The sequence below is a fragment of the Clarias gariepinus genome, chromosome 12 (assembly GCF_024256425.1).
Source record: "Clarias gariepinus isolate MV-2021 ecotype Netherlands chromosome 12, CGAR_prim_01v2, whole genome shotgun sequence".
Taxonomy (NCBI): Eukaryota; Metazoa; Chordata; class Actinopteri; order Siluriformes; family Clariidae; genus Clarias; species Clarias gariepinus.
Window position 1 is genome coordinate 30,543,753 of NC_071111.1, and position 21,549 is coordinate 30,565,301.

Sequence of the window (21,549 nt, forward strand, 5' to 3'; positions counted from 1 at the left end):
AACAGATATTTGTTTCTGATATTATGCGTTATCAATCGATTTGTTATGCCAATTTTTGACTATCAGCGAAAAAAAACATCAGCGAAAACATCAAAAATATGACGAAAACAAACCTAAGCAAAAGTTAAATTTTAGGCTTTACTTTGCAGCAAAATATTATCTACCAGGAAATAGATAAAATACACCGTAATGTAAAATACAGTGGAACCTCGGATTACGAGTAACGCGGTTTACGAGTGTTTCGCAAGACGAGCAACAATTTTTAATAATTTTTGACTTGAAAAACGAGCATTGTCTTAGTTCACGAGCACCGATTATCATGTTTCTAACAGGATCACTGCTGTAAGTAAAACAACAACAAAAAACAAATTCAACAGCTCCTCACCTTTGAAAACAATTGCGACAGAGAGAAGTTTGTGTGTTTATTTGGCAACCTGAGAGGAGGGGAGCTGTAAAGCCGAGACCTATCGTCTCCCCTGCTGGGTCTTAGTGCCTGCAGTGTTTTTGAGTGCGCGTGTGTGTTTGTGTCTGTGTAAGGCAGAGAGTTTGTGTGTTTGTTTGGCAACCTGAGAGAAGGGGCCCGTAAGCGCGAGCGAGCCACCCTTCACCCTTCACCCTTCAAATAAACACACAAACTTCTCTCTGTCGTGATTGTTTTTAAAGGTGAGCAGCTGTTTAATTTTTTTTGTTGTTGTTGTTGTTGTTGTTTTACTTACAGCAGTGATCCTGTTAGTATGCGCTCACGTGAGTGTGACTAGGAATGTTCCTTGCTAATTTTTTAAACGGTTTTAAAAACGGTCTATCCGTTAATGTGTGTGTGTGTGCGTGCACATTTTACACACATACACCCTGCGTGCACAAACGAAAACCCTTATCTGTCGGGATTTATTTTAAAATTTTTTAAGGTAAATTACAGGTTAATTTGTTTTATTTTTACTTTATATTTTGTATTAATTATATTTATGTATTTATTTTTTTGGGCTGTAGAACGAATAATTTAAGTTTCCATTATTTCCTATGGGTAAATTAAATTTGGTTTACGAGTGTTTTGGAATACGAGCCCGCTCCCGGAATGAATTATGCTCGTAACCCGAGGTTCCACTGTACTGTACATAGCCCGCATTTGTATTCCGTACCTACAACGACCGGTATAGATAAATTACAGATGTTACCGTGTCTTTAAGTATTATTAAGGATGTTGTGAAAAATATTGCAATAAGTAGTTTTATTAATTAATTAATTAATTTAATCATTAATTAAAAATAGCATAAGCATCATGGGTTGTGTATTGAGTGATTTAAATCTGTTTTATGAATCGTTTTTTATCCCTCTTTTTTACCACATCATCTATGTATAAAACTATGTGACGTAAGTTATGTTATATATATTGAATATAGTAACCGGCTGCTTGGAAACTGCAGTTAACTGAAGCAGTCAATGCTCCATCTGGCGGAATTATACAGCATTGCAACCATCTTTTTAGAAAGCGCATGGGGGCGTTTATGGGGCGGGGCATCGTTAACTACGTCATCACGGGGGATCACATTCCGCGCACGGATCGATCATGGTCCTGTCACGGCCCTGTCATGGACCTATCATGCTCCAAGCGGCTGTTTGACATGGCTCCCACTGTATACGTGTTAAATAAGCGCTGTCTTTGCGGCACTGTGCGAAACACACACCGATGAGAGCCGGCTTTCTATCTCAGTCATAATATACAAATGTTTTGCTGTGTAGTAAACTGCGCGCGCGCACACAACCTCTCGCGGGCAAGCCTCTGAATTTGCCGTTTTAATGGGGGTGGGGATAAACACCGCACCGGCAGACTAATGTTTTTCACCAAGTGTAGACTAATGATTATAAATGTGTTGGGAAAAAGAGCAAGGAAACTGACTGGCCAAACAAGCACTAACAACAGCTCAAGGGCTTGTAAGAAAAAAAAAAAAAAATATATATATATATATATATATATATATATATATATATATATTTAGACTAGCTAATTAAGTTCACTAGCTAACGATTTTGTACAAAGAATGAACTGTTATATAGCTCCTGTTTGTATTGGTTTATTGTTTAATATATATATATATATATATATATATATATATATATATATATATATATAAAGACATCAAAATGTAAATATAAAAAAAACTGGAAATATAGACCTACAGAATAGAACATTAAAATAACCTAAATATACACTTCTATTATTTGTATAATCTGGTTATAGTATAGTATATCGCGGCTGGAATTTAGTTTTATTAAATAATATTTATGCAGTATAATCAGGACCTATTATTTCCATTTACTTTAGGTCGTTGTTCTTGCAGTGTGCGCTTTGCAATGTCAGACACATGACATGAATCAGCTGTTCTCACCTTTACACTCGGAGAAACTAAAATGCACCCCTCCTCACTGTGCATGGTTTCAGCAAAGTGGAGGATCTTGGATCTTGCTTCAGGCCTCTTCTTAAATTTGTGTAAATTTAAAATCTTCTGGATTCTACATTCTAAAATTAACATTGTTACCGTATTTAATTCCTGGAATTAGATTTTTCTTATTATAACCTGCATGTTATTATTCCCTCTACATTGTTTTTAATTACTCTACAATGTTTTAATTTTAGAATTTATTTAAAAATAAATAAATAAACCAAATTAAATTATTCCATTTGTATTTACCCTTGTAAAATAGCATTAAAAATGATGGGTTGTGTATCGAGCGATTAAGAACAATACAAGGCAATCTCTTCCATTTCAGTGATAAAAAAAAAAACGGTAAAAATATCAATTTTGGAATCCACAGACGCTTAGTGGTCTGAGCACAACGTAATAATCTTTGTATGATGAAATGACTCGTGGCATGAATCTACACGGAGCGCTTCAGTTTCAAATAATCATTCAATAACATAATAATAATAATAATCAAAAATAAAATAATATTGTTCGTTTTGCTGTTTATGTCCACCATTTAATAATTATTTAATTATCAATAATTAAAGCTGCTCACATCGTGCACGCTTGAAACCTGCTCGTGTCGGCTCATATCGGGAGCACTTTGATCAAAGGGGAGATTAGAAGAGTAAAAGTAAAAGTGTGTACAAACAACATAGCACAATGCATGTGTAAATGGCCGAAATGTGGTTGTGAATAAATCTTTTAGTGAATGTAAAATGAACGCGTGAACGCGCGCACCGATATGAGAGATTTATAAGAGATTTCTTTCCCAGAAATATAACAAACACACATTTATACGTGTTAAATAAGCGCTGTCTTTGCCGCGCTGTGCGAAACGCATGCCAATGTGAGCCGCCGTATCTGAGTCATAATATACTAACATGTTTTTGCTGTGTAGTGGACAGCGCGCGCACAACCTCTCGCGGGCGAGCCTCTGAATACATCGTTTTAACAGGGGTGGGGATAGGAAACACCGCACCGGCAGAACTGAACTAATGAATATGAATGTGTCGGGGAAAACAGCAAGGAAACTGACTGGCCATTTTAATAATTTATTGATAAGTTGATGTCTTTTCGTTTCGGCTGTGAGTGGATGCGCTGTAGTAATCCACGTTTCATACGAATTACATAGACTGATTTTTTCCCCATTAGTTTATATAAAAGCAGACATTTTGCTTTCTGTAAGTATATATTTTTCACGTCTGTGAGTTTCGGTTTATTTTCTGACGCGCTCAAGTTCACAGAAACCGATACAGAATAGCGCTGTATCCCTGTTTGCTTTCATTATTTTACAACATCATAACGTTTTGTCGTCATTGTGCGTGCACTTAAATAAAAGTAATGTCTTATAAAGGCTATGTAGCTTATATGGGTTTATTATATAGTTTTTGCCCATTAATCTGACAACACCTGTGACTCACTCACTTTTCCTGATACACACAGCCAGAGTTTTCTGGCTACGCGAGTGTTACACATGATAAAATATAAAGGCTCACTGTGTTAACATTTACTTTGCTTAAATTCGATGGAACTAAGAAACGCCTATATTTAAGTTCTAAATTTGTACTGTAACTTTAGTACTGTAATGATAAATTTGTTTAATGTTTTACTTGTATTTTATAAGGTTTTTGCCGGCGGTGATACAGCGCAACGGGGGTGCTGGGATGTGAAAATGTAATTTGTTAAAACATTTTTATTGATTTTTATTTATGATGATCATAACAGCCTACTGCATTTAATTTTTATAATAACGCAAAAACACATCGACATCTGCTGACGCAGTAGCACAGCCTGACAATGGTAAAATTTTTATGGTAATTTTTTTTTGTTTTTTTCAGGTAATAAATCTACTACAAATTTAAAGAACACAAAATATAAGATGACAAAAAACATACAGGCGTAGCTTTTCTAATTACACGTGATAAAATCTAAAGGCTCACTGTGTTACGTTTACTTTGCTTAACCCTCTGAGGTCCGGGGTGATTTTGGGGTCCTTGAGATGTTTGGACATGCTCTGATATTTGTGCTTTTTTCAGCTACTTATAATATATTATTTTCTTGTAATCAGCACAAACTGTTCTACAATAATACGTGACCAAAATAAATGTATGTGTTTGCATATTTTAGGAAAAAAATAATATGCATGGTTAGTAAGTTTTGTGAAAATAAAAGTAGCTTAAATAAGGCCATGAAACTCATACAGAACATTTATTCACAAGACTTTTTAAGAACTGGGCTGGTGGACTAGTGTTTTTGCTTCAAAATGATGTGAAAATGATCTTTTTTACTTGCTCACAGAAAACAATATAGTGATTAACATTTTTTAAGTCACTTTTTGAGTGTAAAGGCTCTATGCGAGAAGGCGTGAACTATCATTACTAATGCAGTGATTCACACCTGAGAACAAAAAGACCTGCATACTGATCTGCATAATGAGCCATCAGACAGGTATGTGACTGAGAGAGCAGAGTTACAAGAAAAGAATCTGAGGACAAAATAAGGTAAATATTTTCAGTGTTTAGGTTGTTTGAGGATGTATTTCACACAAAAAACTTAAGATTTACTTGTGAGTTCAGTTAAACAGTTGATTAGGCCTAAACAATTAAAGTTGACTTTTTAGCTGCATTACTGCAGTCACTATAACAGAAAATATAGCTGTTATAACTAATTACACCTAAATATAAAAGTGTAAGAACAGTGCAAAAAAACCCTGATGACGCCACTAAGAACTTAAATTACACTTTCAGTTTTAATCGTACAGACAAGATCTATATATTAATCGAATCTGTAAAGTGTCTACTTTTATTTGTATGCACACATGTTAAAAATAAAACTTTGTGCATTAATAAAATAAAGAAAATGAACCGGGTGGGCTGTCTGTCACTTTGGTCTGTGTGAACTGCAGGGAGAAACACGTCATTAAAATGAACTGAAACTTAGCAAATACTTCACAGAGAAACACAAAATACATATCTATAGAAAGCTTAAACTGTCTACTTTTACATTTACCAATTCAACTTGAAAATAAATAATCTGTTTTTATGCTTTTTTTGTTTAATTACAGCTGATGTGATCCCGCCTCCCTGTGCGTGCGCTGTTGATGAAAGGTTCATTTCCATATGAACAGCGCGCGCATGGGGAGGCGGGATCACATTAGCTGTAATGAGCCGATACAGGAGAATCTGTACCACTCCTTACTTTCATTCGGATTACATAAAAACTGATTATTTGTTTTCGAGTTAAATTAGTAATAATAGTTAAATGTGTTTGATGATCAGAAACCTCATGATCATAGGCCTCATCACAGCACAGAGACAGCACTCGTTAAAGTAGTAAATGACATTCTATTGGCCTCTGATCAGGGTTGTGTAACTATGCTTGTGTTACTCGACCTCAGTGCGGCGTTTGTTACCATTAATCATGGGATTCTTCTTTACAGATTAGAAAATGTAGTAGGCATTAAGGGTACAGCCCTCTCCTGGCTCAGAACCTATTTGCAATTAACATCAGCTATTATAGCTGAACTGCCTCCCACCCTACACACTGTATAAATGCAGATCATTTACTGCTTTCTGTTATCACCCAGATGAGGATGGGTTCCCTGTTGAGTCTGGTTCCTCTTAAGGTTTCTTCCTATTGCCATCTCAGGGAGTTTTTCCTTGCCACTGTCGCCCTCGGCTTGCTCACCAGGGACAAACTGACCATTTTGATTCATACAAATTCACATTTCATACAAACTTAAATAATTCTTTTGACTATGTAAAGCTGCTTTGCGGCAATGAAAATTGCTAAAAGCGCTGTACAAATAAAATTGAATTGAATTGAATTGAATTTGACCGATCGTTATCAGTATGTTGACTTAAATGGTGATTATTCTGCATGCTCTTTTTCCCTATACATGCTTCCTCTAGACAACATAATTCGTAAACATGGTATTAGTTTTCACTGTTATGCTGACGACACACAGTTATATGTCTCAGCAAAACCAGATGAGAAAAAACAGCTTACTAAAGTTGAGCAATGTGTGCAGGACATAAGAGATTGCATGCTAATTAACTTCCCTTTGCTTAATTCTGTTAAGACAGAAGTTCTAGTCATAGAACTGCATTCAGCTAGAAGTAAGATTTTAGATCACACTGTAACTTTAGATGGCCTTTCTGTTCCATCAAGTGCAACAGTAAAAGATCTCTGTGTGATTATAGATTCCAGCCTTTTATTTGAAGCACATGTAGATAATATTACCAGGATAGCATTCTTTCGACTCAGAAACATTGCCAAAATAAGAAATATATTGTCGCTAAACGATGCAGAAAAACTAGTTCATGCTTTTATGACCTCTAGGTTGGACTACTGTAATGCCTTACTTTCTGGTTGTTTAACTAGATGCATAAACAAGCTTCAGCTAGTATAGTATGCAGCAGCGAGAGTTCTTCCTAGAACCAGAAGATACGAGCAAATCACCTACCTTTTCTTCACTTCATTGGCTCCCTGTAAAATTTCGCATTGATTTTAAAATACTACTCTTTACATATTAAAGCATTAAATGGTCTCGCGCCGCAGTATCCGAGCGAACTGCTAGTGTCTTACGATCAGCCACGCCTACTTTGATCAAAGGATGCAAGCTGCTTGTCAGTACCGCGTATTATGAAAACTACAGCTGTGGGCAGAACTTTTTCTTACAAAGCCCTAAAATTATGGAACAGTCTTGCAAATAATGTTCGGGACCCAGACACAGTCTCAGTGTTTTAAGTCCAGGCTAAAAACCTATTTATTTAATTAAGCATTTTTATAAATAGATTTGTCTTGGGTAAAGGGGCAGATCTAGGGGACTCATGGACGTAGAGTATTATGGTGAACTGGTATGTTTAGATGCTGTATTCCCCACTCTCATTGATCACTTAAGTTTGTTGACGGTGAGGTGATTGTTTGCTTTACATCTCAGGGAGCCCTCATGTCTGTGTTTCCTTCTGGCTCTCCCTTATAGTTATGCTCTCATAGTTAGTCCTGCCGGAGTCTCTGCTTGCACTCTACACTAAATATACATTCACATTATACATTATGTGACTGTGACCATACCTAACTGTTATCTCTCCTCTTCTGCTCTCCCCTCTTCTGTTCTCTCTCCCCCTCTCTCTCCTCCCTATCTCCCCCTCTCTCTCTGTCGAGCTACACATGTCGTTCCTGAGCTGCCAGTGATCCAGACTCCCTCTGCCCTCTGGATCTGTCTAACCAAATTCAAATTTTATTTGTCACAAACACAGTCATACACAGTACGATATGCAGTGAAATGCTTTTTCGACTACCAGTGACCTTAAAATAAAAGCTTAAACATAAAAAATAAATATGAATAAAGGAAATACGGTAATAAATAAGGTTAACTGGTAAAATATACTGTACAAGTAAAAATAAAGATATATTGCAGTAAAAGAAATGTGGTAGAAAAATGAAATTAACTAGTAAAATATACTGTGCAAAGTAAAATAAAATAAAAATATACTGTACAAATAAGAACAAAATATTAATAGATATAATATAAAAATATAAAAAAGAAAATAGAAATTTGTCCAAATAAGAAATGTAAAAATGAGGTGTGCAAATATGCATAAAGTGACTTTTTGAAGTGTCTTATTATTGAAGTAATTTGTGCAGTGATCCATAAATGAAAGTATAAGTATATAGTGCAAAAAGTGTGCCTGAATGTGTCCATAGTGGCCATGAATGCCCAGTCAGTGTTGGATGTAAAAGAGATGATATAAGTCCTGTACTGTGTTGTGGTTGAGAGACCTTATGGCCTGCGGGAAGAAGCTCCTCCTCAATCTCTCTGTATTGGTCTTCAGGGAGCGGAATCGTTTCCCAGACCGCAACAGAGAGAACCGTCCATTGTTGGGATGGCTGAGGTCCTTCACCATCTTCCTGGCCTTAGTCCAGCACAGTAGATCGAGTGCAGGTCAGGGAGCTCGGTGCGGATGATTCGTTCAGCTTAACGCACCACCCTCTGCAGAGCATGTCTGTCCTGCATGGTGCTGTTCCCGAACCAGGTTGTGATGTTTCCCATCAGGCTGCTCTCTATGGTGCATGAGTAGAAATTCCTGAGCATCTTGGAGCGCAGTCTAGTCTCTCAAGCGTCTGAGGTGGTAGAGACGCTGCCGGGCCTTTTTCACCATGGTGTTGATGTGACAGGACCATGACAGGTCCTGCGTGATGTGAACACTGAAGTATCGAAAGCTGCCCACTCTCTCCACTGGGCTGCTGTCGATGACTGGGGTCTGGTAGTTCCTCTCCTGCTTTGTACAAAAGTCCACAATCAGCTCCTTTGTCTTGCTGACGTTCAGGAGGAGATTGTTCCTCTGGCACCATTTCTCCAGATTTTCAATCTCTTCTAGGTAGGGCCGACTCATCGTTGTTCATGATCAGGCCCACCACAACAGTGTCGTCAGCAAACTTGATGAGGGCGGTGAAGTTGGTAGTGGCCACGCAGTCAAATGTGTACAAAGAGTACAGCAGTGGGCTCAGAACACAGCCCTGGGGGGCTCCAGTGCTGAGAGTGAGGGAGGCTGAGACATGACCGCCCATCCTTACTGCATGTGGGAAGTTGGAGATCCACTGACACATAGAAGAGCCAAGTCCCAGGTGCTCCACCTTGGTGGTGAGTGTGGAGGAAATAATGGTATTAAATGCAGAGCTGTAGTCGATGAAGAGCATTTTAACATAATTCCCTTTCCTAGTGTCCAGGTGAGTGAGTGATGTGTGGAGGAGGTGAGAGATGGCATCATCAGTAGAATGGTTTGGACGGTAAGCGAACTGTAGTGGGTCAAGTCTGTCCGGTAGTGAAGAAATGATGAAGTCTCTGACCAGGCGTTCAATGCACTTTATCACTACTGAGGTGAGGGCTACAGGGCGATAGTCATTAAGAGAAGTAGGATGAGGTTTCTTTGGGAAAGGAACTATGATGGACTCTTTGAAGCATGTGGGGATCACAGACTGAGATAAAGAGAGGTTGAATATCTCTGTGAACACAGGTGCTAGCTGGTCTGTGCAGGCTCTGAGAATACGGCCTGAGATGCCGTCTGGTGCTGCTGCTTTCCTGGTGTTCACTCTCTTGAAGGCTCTCCTCACGTTGTGCTCGATGATGATGAATGCGCTTCCGGTACTGACAGTGTCTTCCTGTCTGCAGCCGTTAGCGCCGCTAGCATTAGCATAGCTAGCGTCTTTAGCTGCAGCCTCGAAGCGAGCATAGAAAGTGTTCAGCTCGTCTGCCAGAGTCACATAGGTGTGTTAGTAAGCACTCTGACGGAGAAGATATCAGCATTAGAGGAGCGCATCCAGACTTTAGAGAGGGTTAGAGAGTGTGAGAGCAGTGTTATTCCTGTAGCGGACAGTCTGGGTGCCGCAGACGGAGATAACCAGCCCCCGACTCCGGCATTAGAGCCCTCACAGCGGGGTGAGTGGGTGACGACTCGGCGACATACTCGTTCAGCCAAAGCTAATGCTAAGGCTAGCCCACCGGTGCACACCTCTTCTGCGCTTCACGTGTCCAACAGGTTTGCTCTCCTCAGTGATGCACCCGCTGAGAAACCTGAAAAAGCTCTGGTTATAGGAGACTCTATACTGAGGCACGTGAAATTAGCCAGGCCTTTAGGGGCGCCAGCGGCAGTGGTTAGGTGTATCCCGGGAGCCAGAGCACCGGACATAGCAGGTAATCTTAAGGCTCTAGGACAGCACAGGTTCTCAAAGATAGTGGTACATGCTGGAGCTAACGATATACACCTTCGTCAGTCAGAGGTTAGTAAGAATAACTTTATAGAGGTGTTTAGCGAAGACGATGTCCGATGGAGTAGTATGCTCTGGTCCCATCCCAATGAGACTTGGTGACATAACTTACAGCAGGTTATGGTCGCTGAACTGCTGGATGTCCAGGTGGTGCTCCAAAAACAAAGTGGGCTTCATAGACAATTGGAAGACCTTTGAGGGCAAAGCTGGCCTGTTAGGGCGGGACGGTGTCCATCCCACTCGGGAAGGTGCTGCTCTCATTTCTTGTAGTATAGCTCATAGTCTCAGAAGAGGCCTAGTTAATCGTTGACAATCCAGAGCCCAGTCCAGGGAGCAGACAGACAGGCTAAACCAACCGTCTGCTAGCTGCATAGAGTCGTCACCCAAGGTTCACTGTATTGAGACTGTGTCTGTTCCCCGAGCTAAAAACAAATTTAGAAAGACTCAGAAAGTCTGTTTTAGTAATTTAATTACGTAGATATTACAAACTCAGATCATACTGAATGCGCAGCCAGCACCTCTGATCTGAAGCTAGGACTGTTAAATATTAGATCTCTCGCATCTGAAGCAGTTATTATTAACAAAACTATCACAGACCAGGAGTTTGATATATTATGTTTAACTGAAACCTGGATTAAACAGGACGAGTATGTAGCTCTAAATGAAGCTAGTCCTTCTGGATACAGCTACATACACAAGCCTCGGTTAACTGGTAGAGGAGGAGGCGTCGCAGTTATTTAAAACGATAATCTGGCTATCGTACAAAAACACAGATTTAAATTTAATGCATTTGAAATTCTCTATAGTAACATAAAGTCAACTCAGACGATTCCGCTAATCATCATTTACAGACCTGCAGGGCCGTACTCTGAATTTCTCTGTGAATTTGCAGATTTCCTTTCAAACCTTGTCGTCTCCGTAGACAAAGCGTTAATTGCTGGAGATTTTAATATTCATTTTGAGAATACAGAAGACCCTCTGAGAACAGCATTTATGTCCATACTGGACTCAGTAGGAGTAAATCAGTGTGTAGTAGGACCCACTCATAAAGCAGGTCACACTTTGGACTTAATATTATCCTTCGGATTGAGTATAAGAAACATAATTACAATTCCACAGTCTGAAGTTATATCAGATCACTGTCTTGTCTCGATTAAAGTGTCTCATAGTAATAATGTACGCACAGCACCGCGCTACCGCCTTAAACGTACATTCACATCAAATACCACACAAAGCTTTATCGATAATCTTCCAGAGTTATCAACTTTGATTGGATCGCCATCTGATTCCACAGAACTCGATCAAGCGACTGAATATCTAGAGTCAACACTTCGTCATAGCTTAGATAATGTAGCTCCAGTTAAAAGAAAAATGATTAAAGATAAGAAACTTGCTCCTTGGTATAACGATCACACACGCACTCTAAAACAAACCGCTCGGAAATTAGAACGCAAAAGGCGTCAAACTAAATTGTTAGTTTTCCAAATAGCATGGAAGGAGAGCATCCTGAACTATAGAAGAGCTCTCAGTGCTGCTAGGTCAATGTATCTCTCCACTCTTATAGAAAATAACAAAAATAATCCTAGATTTTTATTTAATACCATAGCTAAATGAACTAAAAACAAGACCACTGCAGAAATCTCCACAACAACAACATACAGTACTGAGGATTTCATGAACTTTTTCAATAACAAAATCATGAATATTAGGCAAAAAATTCAGGCTTTAAAACCAGACAATTTAAGTGATACAGATGATAAATTAATCACATCACATCAGAACCTAGAATACTTTACTCCCCTTGAAGCGAGTGAACTAATTTCACTCATCTCCTCTTCAAAATCATCAACCTGTGAATTAAATCCTATACCGACACATTTTCTCAAGCAGATAGTTCCAGCAATAACAGAACCCCTGTTTTTTCCCTTTACATGCATCCTCTAGGCAACATAATTCATAAACATGGTATTAGTTTTCATTGTTATGCTGATGACACACAAGTATACGTTTCAGCAAAACCAGATGAGAAAAACCAGCTTACTAAAGTTGAGCAATGTGTGCAGGAGTTGGATGTTAATTAATTTCCTTCTGCTTAATCCTGATAAGACAGAAGTTCTAGTCATAGGTCCACAAGCCGCTAGAAGTAAGCTTTCTGATCACACTGTGATTTTAAATGGCCTTTCTGTTCCATCAAGTGCAACAGTAAAAGACCTCTGTGTGATTATAGATTCAAGCCTTTCATTTGAAGCACATGTAGATAATATTACCAGGATAGCATTCTTTCACCTCAGAAATATTGCCAAGATAAGAAATATATTGTCACTAAACGTTCAACTAGGTGCTTAAACAAGCTTCAATTAGTCCAGAATGCAGCAGCGAGAGTCCTCACTCGAACCAGAAGATATGAGCACATCACCCCTATCTTATCCACATTGCATTGGCTTCCTGTGAAATTTCACATTTAAAATACTACTCTTGACGTATAAAGCATTAAATGGTCTCGCGCCGCAGTATCTGAGTGAACTGCTAGTGTCTTACAATCTGCCACGCCTACTTCGATCAAAGGATGCAGGCTGCTTGTCAGTACCGCGTATTATTAAAACTACAGCAGGGGGCAGAGCTTTTTCTTACAAAGCCCCAAAGTTATGGAATAGTCTTCCAAATAGTGTTCGGGACTCAGACACAGTCTCAGTGTTTAAGTCCAGGCTAAAAACCTATTTATTTAGCCAAGCATTTTATAAATAGATTAGTCTTAGGTAAAGGAGCAGATCTGGGGGACTCATGGACGTAGAGTATTAGGTGAACTGGTATGTTTGGATGCTGTCTTCCCCACTCTCATTGATCACTCAGGTTTGTTGATGGTGAGGTGATTGGTTGCCTTACATCTCTGGAAGCCCTCATGTCCGTGTTTCCTTCTGGCTCTCCCTTTTTAGCTATGCCGTCATAGTTAGTCCTGCCGGAGTCTCTGCTTGCACTCTGCACTAAATATACATTCACTTTTTACATTGTTCGACTGTGACCATACCTAACTGTTATTTCTCCATCTCTTTGCTCTCTCCTTTTCTGCTCTCTCCTCTCTCTCTCTCCCTCTCTCCTTTTTCCTCTACTTATCTCTCTGTCAAGCTATACATGTCGCTTCTGAGCTGCCAGTGATCCAGACCTCCTCTGCCCACTGGACCTCTCTAACTCATCCTGGAGTCCTGCTTCTGGTTGGAGATCTCATCACATGGATGCCCCCGAGTGGTCTGCCTGGAATGCGTGTGGTGACTGGGGTTGGTCCCACTTTTCCATGAAGGTAGTCCTGTCCTCGACTGATGCAGACAGCTGTTCTCTGAGGACCTGTGACTTCAGTCGCTCAATAGTTCAGGACTGGAATTTTTCACAGTCTACCTGAGCCTCCAGAAACTGGACTTTAATCTTACACATCTCCTCTTATACTGAACTTCCAGTCTCGCATGTTATTATGCACATTAATCCCTGCTATCTGTTTTCACCCAGATGAGGATGGGTTCCCTGTTGAGTCTGGTTCCTCTCAAGGTTTCTTCCTATTACCATCTCAGGGAGTTTTTCCTTGCCACTGTCGCCGTCGTCCTAGGCTTGCTCATCAGGGACAATCATATAATTTAGATTTATACACATTCACATTTCATACAAACTTAATTCTTTTGATTGTGTAAAGCTGCTTTGTGATGATGTAAATCGTTAAAAGCGCTATACAAATAAAATGTAATTGAATTGAATTGAACCGCTTTTATAAACACGCTGACATAATCATCGGAGCTGTTTCTAAACATGTCCCAGTCTGCGTCATCGAGTGCGTCCTGTTACGCGGCCACTCATTGGTCCGTCCAGCGTGCGACTCCCTTCTGAACCAGAACTTTCTGTTTCAGCCTTTGTTTGTATTTTGGCATGAGGAAGATGGCGGCGTGGTTGGATTTACCAAACGGTGGACTTGATTGTGCCTTGTAGCCGTCCTTGACTGTAGTGTAGCAGTGGTCCAGTGTCCTTTCGCCCCTGGTGGGGCAGGTGATGTGCTGATAAAAGTTCGGTGCTGCGCGTTTGAGGTTGTTAAAAGTCCCCCGCCACAATGAGCGCAGCGTCCCGGTGCTGTGTTTGGTGCTGTGTGAGTACCTCATGCAGCTCGCATAAGACAGTGTCCATGTCCGCTTGTGGTGGAATATAAACGGCGCTAATTATGACCGATGTGAACTCCCGAGGTAGATAAAAAGGATGACACATGATGGACAGTAGTTCCAGATTTGGTGAGCAGGAGCGTGAGAGGAACAATGCTCGCGCTGTTGCACCAGCTGCTGTTCCCTATTAAACACACGCAGCCTCCCCTTGACTTCCCCGAGTCCCGCGTCCTGTCCATGCGGTGAACCGAGAAGAACTCGGCTGGCTGGATGGCGTGGTCCGGCACCGCTGGGTTCAGCCATGTCTCTGTGAAGCAGAGAAGATTGCAGTCCCGAATGTTTCTCTGGAACTTTATCCTGACCCTGAGGTCATCGAGCTTGTTTTCCAGTGACTGGACATTGGCAAGCAGGATGCTAGGCAGAGGTGTGTGGTGAGCACGAGCTCTCAGCCTGTTCCTGACGCCGGCTCGTTTCCCTCGGGGCCGTGGCTTCGCGTCGCGTCCTTTGTTCCCTTTTAGGATCTCACTCGGCCAGCTCGGATCCGGAGTTAAAAACATTGAATTGTGAGTACATTGTATACCAATAGAAACAAGAGTGTCTCTATCATACCTAATGCACTCAATGGTGATGAATTAGCCGGTTTAAAGTTACTGAAAGATAACTTGAAATATGAAAACAAAGTAAAGTAAATCAGAGCAGTCGTGACGGCAGCCGACCTCACCGGCGCCATCTTGGTATCACCCATCCTGGTGCCCTGCTTCTGGGTTGGAAATCTCGTCTCATGGATGCCCTGTGTGTCTCTTTGGAATGCGTCTGGTGTCTGGGGATGGTTTCACTTTACCATAAAGACGGTGCTGGCTTCGACTGGTGTTGACAGCTGTTTCTCTGAGGACTTGACATGGCCGCGGTTGCTTGATAGTTCAAGATTGCAAGTGTCTCCAATAACTACCTGGACTCCATATTTACATTAATTAACATCAACTATTATAGCTGATCTGCCTGCCACCTAACACACTGTATGAATGCAGATCATTTCCTGCTTTATTTCACCCAGATGAGGATGGGTTCCCTGTTAAGTCTGGTTCCTCTCAAGGTTTCTTCCTATTACCATCTCAGGGAGTTTTTCCTCGCCACTGTCGCCTGCGGCTTGCTTACCAGGGAGAATCTGCTCATCTTGATTCATGCACACTTACATTCCATACAGACTTAAATAATTATTTTGATTGTGTAAAGCTGCTTTGCGACAATGACAATTGTTAAAAGCGCTATACAAATAAAATTGAATTGAATTGGAATAGATAGAGGGGAGGGTTAGTAGGTTGGATCTCTGAAATGTGAAATTAATAGAAAACAAAATAAATCTACATATTGTGTTAAATGCCATTTATATTTGTTGTTAGTTGTGTATAATAGACCACTTTTGTGCTGCAGGTAACACGGCCCCGCTGGCTACGACCACAGGTATATTTCATACCTGTGGGAAAATTATTTTAACTTACTGCCTTAATAAAGTGCCCAGGGAAGTTTCACTTTTAATCAACCATGTGTTTAATGAAGAGATGTAGATATGTAGGTTGCTGATGACTAAACTCCATTACAAAGTTGCTTTGTAAAAAGATTTCAATTTGAAATCTAGCTTCTTTATTTAAAAAAATCCAACCACCAGTCACATCATACAGTCCACCCAGGTGTCCCTAGTTGATCATCATGGCTAATCTTTTACACACGTGTACATCTTAATAATTCATTTATTGAAATTAAACTGTCAAATGGGAAACTTACTTTACATTCTGTACAAATATCATTACAATATACAGAATATACAGAGTTTAGCAGTGTGTGTCAACACTTAATATCTTTGTCAGGTTGGGTGACATTTTGTATAACTTGGTGTCTTGATTTGCCAGATTTTGCTGGTGTCCGTTATATTGTTGATCAGCTCCTTCTCTTATGTCATTTCATTGATTTGTCTTAATCATCTGGATTATGCACATATTAAGCATAATGAGCAAGATCACACACTCAAGATGTATACATTTTCCCGCTCAGTACCTTAGTCAATGTTACTATTAGAATTCATGAACAAATTTTACATTTTGTCCCTTCACATAGTTTTAAGGTCTTCCTCCAGTCTGAAACACAAACGGGTGTCTGTTGAAATATTTAAGGTTTGTTTATAGTCATTCTGGTGGTAATGTGTTGGTGTGTTTTTATTATTCTGTCCGTAAGAAAGCAGTTATACTGGAGTGTCACGCTGACGTCAGAGTTCCAGTGAAGTTTCATAGAAGAGAGGAGCATTTCAGGGATTTAAAATCCTGAAGGATCACTGATGGATCTCTAGCAGAGTCCCAGAATGCATTGCTGCTGTACAGGTTTGTGTTGTTCTGGAGTTTTTGTCGAAATATGGTACGAAAACATAAACATATAGTGTTGCGCATAAAAGTTGGAAAAACAATGTAGTGAAGGGAAATAGGATTGTTTCTGTGGCGTCCATCAGCGAGTAGCATGTTTCGACAGAACATCAGCTATGTGATGACAAGCATGACTGTTAGGGAAGGGAATCACCAGGGACCAGCTGGGAGGATATCACCATACCCAGGTGCTGATTGGGATTGGTTTTTATAAACAATTTTGTTACAATTCTAAACAAACTCAGTAAATAATTTGTTCCTACTACACATGAACTCCAGCCTGCCAATGTGTGAATAGTTGAGTACACTATCTGTTGGATTGTAGAGGAACTGCAACATATTACCGACTCAAATGCAAACGTTTGCAAAACGATTTGGCAGTAAGCATGGCGATACCTATATGGATTGCTGCATAAAAGAATCATGATACATAACTGAATTTATTTATTTTTTCTCATCATTAATGAGAAAATTAGTGGTTAATATTTGTGCAAAATTGATGCTTTGGAAACAGTTCTGTATGAGCGGAGTGTAAGAACAAACAGGTTAGAAGACTGGACTAATTAAAGAACTAAAGCATCGCTGTTTTCAGATAAAGAGGAAACAAGTTAAACCCTGCTGGGGAATAATGGGGCAGTGGGGGCTCAAACAGTTACTGATTGGAAGGTCAGGGTTCAAGTTCAACCATCATAGTGTGAAATACACTTTTACTGCCATTATATATTTAATGCATTATTTGGAAAAAAAATAATTAAAAAAAACATATATTTTAATTATCAGTGGTAGGTTTCTCATCTGCCATGCGGAAGGCCTGGGTCTTCAATTCCCAGCCAAACCCCAAACCCCAGCCACTGGATGCAGTGCTGGTCCCAAGCCCGGATATAATGGGAGGGTTACGGCAGGAAGAGCATTCGGCATAAAACCTGTTCTACAACCCGAGTTCAGGAAAAGTCGAGATGGTTTTTGGAATGGAATGGAAGGAAAACTACCCTTTTGGATCCCGTGGACCAGTGTTTTAGACACAGTAGAACATGGATAACTCGACAGGTGTTTAGACTGAAAATGTTTCGTGCACTGAATGAGCCAATTTCAAGGTTGATGGCTGGTTGTAGACAGTTTGTCTTTTTTTTAAACCTGATGCAGCCATACTGATGTAATACTGTAGCTGCAGTATGTGCTTTTACATTGTAGAGCAAAAATAAAAACAGACATAGTCTTAAACTTTAATATACCTTTAAGCCCTCATAGTGCCTTTTAAAACATGCAATCTGCCCATACTGTATGCACTTATGCACCCCATACCATAAGAGATGCTGGCTTTTGAACTAAACAGGGATGACAAACTGGAAGGTCTCTCTCCTCTTTAGCCCGGAGAACACGGCGTCCGTGATTTCCAACAAGAATGTAAAATTTGAGCTTTATGTCCCAAGAGACACTGCAGTAATTGTGTTTAATGTCCTACAAATAGCAGGGGCACAAAGGCATTTTTGAAGTTCTTCAAGGGACACTTTAGCAGTTGCAAGGGCAGCGTGTTGTGCCAGGGCGGAGTGTGTGCGCCACTCAGGACGTCAAAAGTAGTGGTCGGTGACTTTACTCACTTTACTAAATATATTTTGATTTTTCAAATTTTTTTTAAGTTTATTCCTTATTTATTGCCCCAATGGTTTCTGTAAAGCTGCTTTGTGACAATGACCGTTATTAAAAGCGCTATATAAATAAAATAACATGTTGTTATTGTATTGTGTAAATTTATTACACTGTATGCTGTTAACTGAGGAGCTTTAATATGTTCGATAAAACTATTATATTTCTCATTTGTGCTTCATGCATCTCATTTATATCTGACTTTAATCTCATTACGGTCTTATATATGGCTCATTTGCTTCTCCTTTAAATGCAGTTCTGTTTTTTATGTACATCTCAGATTTCTCAAATGTTTCTTAAGTATACCTCAGGTTGTGTCTCAGTTATGTCTCTTTGTTTCTCCTAAGTCAGCTTTAGAAGAAATAGAAAGGACAAAGTCGAGCTTGTAATGAGACAGCACAATTCTGTCTCATGAGACAAGAAAAAGCTCATTCTGAGCAACCAAATTTTGCTGTAGGAAACCATCAGTGTGCAGTGAAAAGAAACAATCTTCCTCCTCAGGACATTGATGATGAACCTAAAACTTCTGCTTCAGTCTCACTATTAGAGAATGTGTCTTACTAAGGAGCAGGTCATGTGACTCTTAGAGAGATGATCTTACCTCAGTGTCTCCAGTTTACAGAGAGGATTCTCCAGTAGAGCAGAGAGACACTTCACTCCTGAGTCTCCTACATGATTATAGGACAGATCCAGGTTTCTCAGGTGTGAGGGGTTTGATCTCAGAGCTGAAGTCAGAGCAGCACAGCCTTCACCTGAGACACCACAATCAATCATCCTGTAGACACAACAACACACTCCATAAACTTTTTCTATCTTGCTTTCAGATTTACTTTGAAGATAGTGTGAATGTAAAATGAGTTTATTATTTAGATTGACAGTTTAATTAGTTTCTCTCATCTGTTGTGTGTGATATTAAACCATCAGCAGCTGAAGCTAAAACAGGGAACAGACTGACTATGACCTTTAATCAGAGCAAGACAAAGAGAGTTTTATTTTAGTCTCCAGTGTTGGGGAAGTTATTTAAAAAATAGTAATCTACTACAAATTACTAATTACTACTTTACAATTGTACTTTGATTATGTTACTGATTATTACATGTAAAAAGTAATCAGATTATTAATTATGTTACTTTAAAAACATCTGCATGCGTCTATAATGGGCGTGCGCCTCAACCTGTTGTCGCTCCTCGCTCACTCCGTAGGCTCCCTACGTACGCGCCCCTATCCCTGCTGCTACAGTATGTCCTCCAGGTGAAGAAATCAAAGTAAGTATAAAACACTCTACAAGTATAAATCCACTAACATGGCCTGTAGAGCCGCTACTAGTTTGGGAAGTGGATTGATGCAGCCCAGTTTGTACCATAGCAATGATTTATAACCAAAGTTCTTCCTTTGTATGACTCTTTTGGAACAAGCCATTTTTATTTATTTATTTATTTATTTAACTTTCTTTAATTCTCTCAACTTGCCTTCTCAGTTCTTTTTCACATGGTTAATGTCCCCTAGGTCCACTCCCAGATATTTAAGACTCTCACTTTAAGTGTCTTCATGCTAAGTTGTTTAGAAGCTTGGTTTTGATGGACCAAAGATTTTACTTCTTATCTTAAACAGCAAAGTTTCTATGGCTAGTGAGTATAGCATGCTGGACCGACCAGCTCTGACTAATCCCCCTATAGACTTTAAAAGGTGCACACACAGTGGTTACCTAATCGGAATGTTGGTTTTACCGTCGCGGCGCTCGTTGGTAGCATTTAGCTTTGTGCGTTTGCTGGCTTTTACCGCTGAGTGGCGCTATATAACTACAGACTAACGCCTCATGCCTTCTCTGCAGGATTAATGAGACAGACTCCTGTAGAACTGCACGTAGTAGCAGATAAAATCAAGTTAAAAACATTGTAGGTAAACAAATTCATAATCACAGAACTAAAATTACAGTACAAATTTAGAATTCAAATTAAATTAAATCTTATTAGGATCAAAGTTAAACAAAATAAATGTTAACACAGTGACCCTTTAGATTTTATCACGTGTAATTAGAAAAGACGCGTGTAGGGTTTTGTGCCATCTTATATCTTTTGTTCTTTAATTTGTGTGAAATAAATGACCATAAAATTATAACATTGTCAGGATGTTCTACTGCGTCAGCTGATGTGGGTCAATCAGCCCTGCTTGTGTTTTTGCGCTATTATAAGAATGAAATGCAGGAGACTGTTATGATCTGTAACGGGTTCGACTCATGTTGCACGGGCGGCACCATAAAGCACGGACACAAGGCGAGGTCTTACGGGGAAAAAACGGGGAGGTCCTTTACGGGGAAAGGAAGGAATATGCACATGCAGGTTTGGTTGGCAGCGTGGGCCCGCGAGGACAGCAGCTCCTGCCTCCGTCCGCTCGCTCTGATTCTGCTCTCGGCGGATGGCCGGACCGCCCCTCCCATCTCTGGGGGCGCGTTCCATTTGACCCGCTTGCATGCCGCACTTCCGCGTTGTTGCGTGCGCATTGCACTCGCACCGTGTAGTAAAATCCACTGTAACCCAACAAACCGCAGAGTTTGAAACACTTTGCATATCTAAAGGGGAGGCCGCCTAACTAGTGAGCGAGGAGCGATATGGATTTGGGCGCATGCCGTGACAGGCTGAAAAAACTATTCTCCTCAAAAATTTTACTTGTATTTAATTTGTATTGTTTTTGGTGAACTTGAGCGAGTCAGAAAATGAACGCAAACGTTTTTTAAATGGTCAGAGTCAGTCTGCTTGCTGTTTTCCCGACGCATTCATAATCATTAGTCTACTTCTGCCGGTGCGCTCTGAAAAACTTTATGCATGCGGCTGAGCGCTGATTAAAACTATGGAGTAAATTAAAGAGGAGAATCACGATGCCAAATCGAAGCCCTAAACCCAAACCTCATTTAAATTAAATCAACAAATATTATAAGTAAAAAAAACAATAGCCCACGTTTAGAAACCGTTTATAAATTCTTTCTGACATGAGTTGGTTCGGTGTTATGTGCAGAGCGCCGTCAGATTTCCTGAAGCTCCGAAATCGGTGGGGCATTTTTTCTAAATAAATGCTATCTTTAATAACTGATGGAGGTTTTAAGCTGTATACACACACATTTCTGCCTAAACA

At 40.0% G+C, this 21,549-nt stretch overlaps 1 protein-coding gene across 1 annotated transcript in view; it reads right to left on the bottom strand.

The window, feature by feature from the left end:
• Positions 1 to 21,549, bottom strand: part of LOC128534528 (NACHT, LRR and PYD domains-containing protein 12-like) — a 238,989-nt gene that overhangs the window by 174,706 nt on the left and 42,734 nt on the right. The window contains exon 5 of the mRNA XM_053508986.1: positions 19,022 to 19,195. Coding sequence (XP_053364961.1) covers positions 19,022 to 19,195 — 174 coding nt within the window. The remainder of the gene's footprint in view (positions 1 to 19,021; positions 19,196 to 21,549) is intronic.